The 8,118-nt window shown below is 39.9% G+C and overlaps 1 protein-coding gene across 1 annotated transcript in view; it reads left to right on the forward strand.

Moving 5' to 3' along the window:
• Positions 1-1,746: 1,746 nt before the first annotated feature.
• Positions 1,747-8,118, forward strand: part of cand1 (cullin-associated and neddylation-dissociated 1) — a 13,930-nt gene continuing 7,558 nt past the window's right edge. Inside the window, 8 exon segments of the mRNA XM_008315327.3 lie at positions 1,747-2,184; positions 4,013-4,088; positions 5,972-6,039; positions 6,155-6,309; positions 6,803-6,926; positions 7,016-7,103; positions 7,818-7,986; positions 8,076-8,118. Coding sequence (XP_008313549.1) covers positions 2,117-2,184; positions 4,013-4,088; positions 5,972-6,039; positions 6,155-6,309; positions 6,803-6,926; positions 7,016-7,103; positions 7,818-7,986; positions 8,076-8,118 — 791 coding nt within the window. The 5' untranslated portion in view covers positions 1,747-2,116.

The following is an 8,118-nucleotide window of genomic DNA, read 5'->3' on the forward strand; positions in this document are numbered from 1 at the left end:
TAGGATATTTAGGCTGTCATTAACAATAAAAAGGCAGATAAGAATGTGATCAATGTATATAAGCTCTATGTCTAAACTGTGTATCTATGTGTGCATCCATAAGAGTGCACATCTCTGTACTTACACCAGGCGACATGATAATGTCAGGTGTTGGATTTGTCAGGCTGTTCAGCACTGAAAGGCTTTTCGTGGCAGTAATTACACCTTCATTGACATTATCGCCGTCGTCATCATTATCTACATCCCAATCATTTCCATAGTGAAGCCCCGGCGAACACGCGCACGTGTGTGTGCGATGCAGCTGCGGCCTCATTTCACAGATTACTGTCAAAACTCTTTCAGCACATGACAGACGGACACGCGCGCACACACACACACACACACACATTGAAATCACTGCATGCATATGTCAGTGGCTGCATTATGTGTCAACACAGAGACAGCGAGACGGCCCGGGGGTTCGTAAACATCCCACTCAACTTATCCGTGACTCATCACACATGCACACACAAACGCGCACACACAAACGCGCACGCTCTTTTTAAGTTCCAAGCACACGGTTCTCTCTCTAGTGGCTCTACAGTCAAAAAAATTGAAAGCACTAAAGCTGAAGTAGGCGATATGTTGTTCTGTGTTACCATTCGGTGTACCATTTTTTTTCCCGTCATAATTTTGCAAAGGTGTCAAAAACAAGAGTCACTTTCGAGGGCTGACTATTCCCTCGAGGACCACAAAATACTTTCCACACCAAGGACCTAGAATAGAGGGTGTCAAACATACGGCCTGTGGGCCAAAACCAGCCCAAATAAGGTGTTCAATCCGGCCCGCTTGATGAATTTATGAAAATAAAAAATTACATAAAAATGTCATGTTCTAACGTATCGTTATTTATAATTAATAATGTTATTATTGTACTGGTCCGGCAAAAAAAAAGTGCTGATAACAACAGTACCTGGTTCCTCAGACACTGTGCTGATGAGTTTGCAAAACCCGTTCCACATTTCTATGAACACTTGAATTGTTCCTTAAGCTTCAGAAATCAGTGGAGAGTTTAGCTTACCAAATGTTTTTGGCCACACACCTTTTCTTTCTCCACATCAACACACAACAAACAAAAAAAGCAACAGGTTTTCTTTTAAAGGTAGTATGTTTAACCATGCTCGAATGACCAGAGAACACATACATGGCCTGCATTGATTATGAATGAAAATGTCACCTTTTGATTCCCACAAAAATCCCACTCCAAACCACCGTCACATTTTGTATCTCGTGTACCCCCTAGTGGCAGCATGCGCACCTCCAGGGTTGTGCGTGCCACACTTTGGGAATCCCTGTTCTAAACCAAAGAGTGCAGATCCTCACTGTCACCTTGTGAGGTTTGCTTGTGCAGTAGATCCTCTTTTCCTTCAGGGGTCGGCACCGTGGATCATCTGCCTCCTATTTGTTTACTTTTAATTATTTTAAATAGAGACAATTGCTCTGATTCTAATTAGCAGGACTGGTATAAGTAACTCCTTTTAACAGCTAGAGTAGTTTTCCCAAAAAATATAATTATTTCGAATACGTCAGTTAATATGTGTTGACATGTCGCTGACAGGACTGCAGGTGTGGCTGGTGGTTTGCTGCTAAACACACCCTTGGAACTCCTCTACAAACATTCTGCCTTTATGTAAAATCCTTTTAAATTTAATTAGTCTTTGATCTTAGGCTCCCATCCAATTCCATGGGTTCATATTCTCCATTGATGTGGTTTTAATTGGCTAAAAGAGTAAAATATGGCCCCAAAAGTTCTATTTCTAACAGATCCCAACGTCTACAACGTGACCTACGACCTCTGAAGCGTCCATCCACTTTCTAACCCCGCCCCTCTGCAGACACTGAACGGGAGGTCCATTCAAACACATCAAACTCCGCGCCCCGGGATGCGACAGTCGCTGTAGCTGTATAGAAGAAGGCGGCAGCAGCAGAACAGAAACCTGAGGCAGAACCTTGTGCAGAACCAAAACCAGAACTGAGAAAGCCCGAGCAGCAGGAGGCTGAGGCGGCCACAGAGTCAATCAGACACCGCAGCACAGAGCGTAGTCTGTTAGCAGGAGGCTAACGGCAGACACCGAGCATGGCGAGCGCTTCATACCACATCTCCAACCTTCTGGAGAAAATGACCTCCAGTGACAAGGACTTCAGGTAAAACGCAAATCAAACTCTCCAAACAAAACCTCGGTCACGGGTTTAGATAAGCCCAGTTTATTAAGAGGAAGCTTATCGAACGGGGAGGGGGTGGCGCTGTCAGGCCTCGGGCTAACACAGTTAGCATGAAGTTGCCACCTGTCTGAGCAGCGTCAACAGTGTCAAAAAACTCCAAGTTAAAAATAACTAAAGCATCAAACTCTACTGCAATGGTACTAGCTACCCGGTGATGATGTTAATCTGAGTGTTTTGACATAAATGGTAATCATTAGCTGCACTGTTAGCCGGTTAGCTCGAAGTTCTGTCATGCCGCAAGCTAGCATGATGTCAGCTAACGCCTGAACGGTCGACGGCTATAGGACATAACATTAAAAATTAGCACTGCAGCTAACTGCCACTACAACCAACAGTGATGGGGATGTGTTGCTGTTCTGTTGTGGTTTTTCTGGTGTGTGTTTGTATGCGCCTGCGTTCGTGTCTGTGTGTCATTTACAACCTACTAATTATATCTCTTTAAATAAGCACAATAAAAAATGTGCCGTGCAATTTAAAGGGAAAATGTGCGACTTTGAGAGCTAATGTCTGAAAGTTTACAAACATAAACACTCCCTCCCCTTCGTTGTGGCGCTTCGCTATCCTCTTCAACGCCATGTTCTCTTTCATATAAATCTTATCTACCTCGCCTAAAGCATTTTACACAAGAAAGAGTAAATACATGTAGCTTAGGACACACGTGACGTTTCCACTGAATTTTCGACATACACAACATACCAGGTCCTGTTGTCAGTCACCAACAGCTAGCTGTAATTACTATTATGTATCAGAATCGGAAATTAAGTGTTTGGACAATATCGGGATATCGGCAAAAAGTTAACATCGGACATCCCTACGATTATTAGTTATTATTTTCGATTAGTTATTAAGTTAACATCGGACATCCCTACTATTATTAGTTATTGTTTTCGATCAGTTATTGAAACTGTTGGTGTGAAATACTGGTGAAGAAGACTTAAGGAGTGTACCTTGGTGACATGTTTGTTTTTGTTTGTTTTGCAACTGTTGTCATCACCCCGTTATGGCTACATTTATTCTACTTTGCCTGTGTTTATTATTCTTTGAAGCACACTGACTGTGATGTGATCTTTGGGCTCGTGACCTGCAAATGAAATTTCAAAATTGATCTGTCATTTTGAACCACTCGGTTGTCATGTTATGTGCATTGGTTTATTTTACATTTACGTATTTCTAATGCATCAGTTAAGACTTAACAAAACAACAGAACTCCCAAATTTTAGCTGAGTAATGTCCTAACAAACCACTGGGCAGACAACCAACCCGCTCATCACTTCTGACAGCAGGTTGTTCCTCTCCAGAATCCATGAAATTGTAAACTGGCCAGCATCCTGGCACATCTTCGCTTTTAAAAACTGCTTCTAACTGCTGATCCCAAATGAGCACCGCAAAAGGAATGTGGTCTCTGCCTTTAATACGGAGTGGCTGCATCAGCAGAGATAATTAAACGTCTTTCTGTTCAGATGCCGCTTAACTCTACAGTCAGTGCACAGCGGCATTAATCTCCTGCTGCTGCTGCTACATGATAAATGTGGGATTGGACGCGGTGTCAGTCGGTGAAATATGATTGTAAGCTAAAGCAACTTAAACCTCATCAGGATATTCCGGTATTTTTAGCCGCTGGCAATTTGTGTTTAGATGCTCATATATTTTTACAGCTCATCATCATCATCATGTATTCATGAACAGATCTTGAAGTCACAGCACAACAACATGTGTATATATATATATATTTTTTTCTCTCTCTCTCCAGGTTTATGGCCACAAATGACCTGATGACAGAGCTACAAAAAGACTCAATTAAACTGGATGACGACAGCGAGAGGAAGGTCAGTCACACTGGTTTATTCTGGTTTTAACCCATCTCTGCTGTTTCAGATGGGAAATACGGTTAGGGTTCTTGTTGAGTTTGTGACATACATACATACAAGCTTATTTAAGCTGCTCCCACCTTTATGTTTGTCCTTTTTTATTATTAATAATTTTGCTGTTCATATTGGTTTATAATAGTTTTTGATTTCAAAGTAAAAGCGAGATATTGAGATGTTTGTTTTTTTTACCAGTATATATTGGTATCACTTGGTTGAAGTTAGTAATACACAAATTAAAGTGTTGGTTTATGAATACAGGTGGCAGAGATGAAAGAAGCTGAGGTTTTCGCTGTACGTGATCACGAAGAACAGCACATGAGCAGATCAGGACTGTAAAGGTTGTTTTGAGATAAAGTGAGGGAGGCAAGGTTTAGATATTTTTTGACAGGAGAGATAGTGACGATATTTGACCTCAGACCATGTAAGACAGGATGATACTTAGTTATTTCTATTTACATTTCATGTACATTAAAACACTTTGTTCAGAAAATGTTTTGTGAATTTATCTTTTATTAAATATAAAGATTTATCTCATGTCCCTTTTCCATGAAAACGAAGGGTAAAAAAGACAGGATGTTTGTTATTGATAGGTAATTATGTTATGATTGTACTGGTCCGGCCCTCTTGACATCTGATAAGGTTGGAAACGGCCCCTGAACCGAAATGAGTTGGACAGCCCTGATGTAGAGGGTTAGGTTATCAACAATATAAAGAGCTTGAAGTGTTCTTTTAGATCAGTTCAGTGGTTCCCAATGTGGACTGTATCGGAGGTGCACAGCTGTGTCCCAGTGCAAAACTGCAATGATTTGTAATTTAATTTCTTTGGTTTGGCAAGAATAGCAGATTTGCAGGAAGGAAATTGTTTGACATAAAGTTCAGTGGAGTTGGAGCCCATGCTTGAGCCGGTTGAGATCCTCAGGGTTAATTGGACGCTCTTAATTGACTCTCGGTGCAGTAGAACTTTAGTGAGAGATGAAAATGCGCTAATGTGGCTTTAACCATTTTCTATTGGTTTGATACCAGTATCATTAGGGATGCACGACAATTATCGGCCAGATAATTATCAAACTATGTCAGGAAATTATGCCGTCATAGGGAGAAGTCATGACATAGTAATGAATAGCAGCGATAATAGGTAATATATATTTTCGTTTGGGTCATTTTTTTTAATCAGGCACACTGGGAGCTCTCACGCTTAAAATTTACTAAAATTTTCCAAATTGCCGACTTGACTTGATATCAACGTCTTATCCACAGTATTTTACTAAATACCCAGTGTGTTATATATAAGCAAATATAAAAATAAGAAGCCCAGAACAAGTACAACTTGTGTCAGTGGTGCATAATTTAATTTTTATTTTATATATACATTTTATTTTTTGTATTTGTGAGGAACGCACTTTTCCCATTTGTGTTTACATAGAAATGTTTGGATGTAACTTGTCAGTGCATTATTTATATATTTTTATACAGTTATGGAATGCACTATTTTACTTTGTATTTATAGTTTTTTTTATTATTAAAAAAACATTTATTTTGTAGTAAATTGTTGTGCAAAGTATTTCAGTTTTAATTTGAATTTATATATCAAATGGTTGCCAAGGGTGATACATTTGAAAAAATAAATACCTTAAGTTTAAGTGTCAAAACTGTCTTTGTCAAAATAAATTCATTGTGCATCACTGAATTTCATAATCGTTTGAATTACAAATACACGCTTTTGTCTGGAACGTCTAATACCTGTTTGTATCGTTCACTCAGGTTTGTACTAATGTACAAATTAGAGTTTTTTGTTTAATTAGATCCTGTATTCATTATTCATTTGAACCATTGATTGACAGGTGGTGAGGATGATTCTTAAACTGCTTGAAGACAAAAATGGAGAGGTTCAGAATCTGGCCGTCAAATGGTAAAACCTTTACATTTTTATCTCCTCATAGAAAGGTCTTTTCAGTAACTTTTCTCTGGATACAATTTTTACTGATCTTGCCTTTTTTCTAACTGGGCTCTGTTTATTACCCCAGCCTGGGGCCACTGGTCAGTAAAGTGAAGGAGTATCAGGTGGAGACAATCGTAGACACCCTCTGCACCAACATGCTGTCTGACAAAGAACAACTCAGAGACATCTCATCCATTGGCCTCAAAACAGTGATTGGAGAATTGCCGCCTGCCTCGAGTGGTGAGAATACCAAGAGAGAATGTGTCTGTCACCGAGAAGTACCTGTTTATGACATACTACTACAGATACTAGGGGTGTAAGAAAATATTGATACACTGAAGTATTGCCATGTTTGTCACGATACTATATCCATATTCTACAGTGCTTTATAGATTTAATAACACTTGCACATATGAATGCCATTGGTTCATTTTTGTGTTGCATTGAAACCTCCGACTGCTACTTGATTGTACACGGACTGGATATATTTGCAAGTATTTGAGTCAAACAATCTTATTTTTTACATTTATTTGCCCAAAATATCTGACAAAAGCTTTTATTTCTTCTCTAGCGATTACGAATGTAGATCCCTCTATATCGCAGTATATCGTACCATTTCCCCCCGTATCATGATACGTATCGTATCGCCAGATTCTTAGCAGTACACACCCCTAACAGATACTCTGCTTGTACCTGAACATTACTCGTCTCTTTTTACCTTCACGTGCGTCAGGCTCTGCTTTGGCCGCCAGTGTCTGTAAGAAGATAACGGGTCGCCTGACGAGCGCTATTGCTAAACAAGAAGACGTTTCCGTCCAGCTGGAGGCGCTAGACATCATGGCTGACATGCTCTGCAGGTATAATGTCTGACTCTCCTTCTCCCTTGTTAAATATGTTTCTAAAAGAAAATGAAAAAAAATCAACATGCACATTCTTGATTTCGCAGACAGGGGGGGCTGTTGGTGAATTTCCATCCCTCCATTCTCAGTTGTCTGCTTCCTCAGCTAACTTCACCCAGACTGGCTGTCAGAAAGGTAACATTTCTCTGTGTTGTTTTAAGTGTGTTTGCAGCAGACTGCTTTATGGCTCTACATTTAATATGTCTTTTATTTGTTTTTATTTTTATTTATATTTTTCCTTGTACTTAATTAATCAAACACTATCTCATATTTAATTTTGGTTTAGTTGTCTTCTTAGAATGCAGGGTAATTCACATAAGTCTTCAAGAAAATTGTAGGTTGACAAAATTAGCACCGACGCTGACTATATTGTGACGGAGAACAGAACCAGTCTGACTTATTTTTCCAAAAGGTTCGTAGTATAATCTTAAATTCTGTCACACCTTGTTTAACTGTCGTTTCTTCCCCGTATTTTGGTTGTAAACTACTCATTGTCCCTCACTAATATTCATTGATAACTGTATTGTATGGCCACTGAACCACGGGTCTGAAACTCAAATGAGCTGAGGGCCACTGCTGCCACCTAAGGGCTGAATCAGTTTTTGATGTTCAAAGAAAAAAAAAAAAAATTTAATACACAAATACAAAACAAAAAATTACTTAAAAACAAAATTTCATTGTCAATGACAGCTATTTGTGGGCCGGATTTTGCAGGTTTTGTGGGCTAAAAATGTCCCCCAGGCCAGGAGTTTGAAACCCCTGAACCTAAGCCTAGAATCCCAGTGTGTCATTTTTTACCAGGTTACCAACTTAGTTGTTACATTTCTTGATCTCTTCTGGACGTTTCAGAGGACCATCATGGCTCTGGGTCACCTGGTCATGTCCTGCGGAAACTTGGTCTTCATTGACCTCATCGAACACCTTCTGACCGAGCTGGGCAGGAACGACAACATGTCCACCACCAGGACCTACATTCAGTGCACGGCAGCCATCAGCCGACAGGCCGGACATCGAATCGGTCAGAAACGGCGAGCTACGAGATTGTTATGTTGATTCACAGGCTTTTTATCGTTTCCCATTTTCACTCCTCGTCTTTACTCTTCACAGGCGAGTATCTGGAGAAAATCATTCCACTGGTGGTGAAGTTCTG

The sequence above is a fragment of the Cynoglossus semilaevis genome, chromosome 8 (assembly GCF_000523025.1).
Source record: "Cynoglossus semilaevis isolate Cse_v1.0 chromosome 8, Cse_v1.0, whole genome shotgun sequence".
Taxonomy (NCBI): Eukaryota; Metazoa; Chordata; class Actinopteri; order Pleuronectiformes; family Cynoglossidae; genus Cynoglossus; species Cynoglossus semilaevis.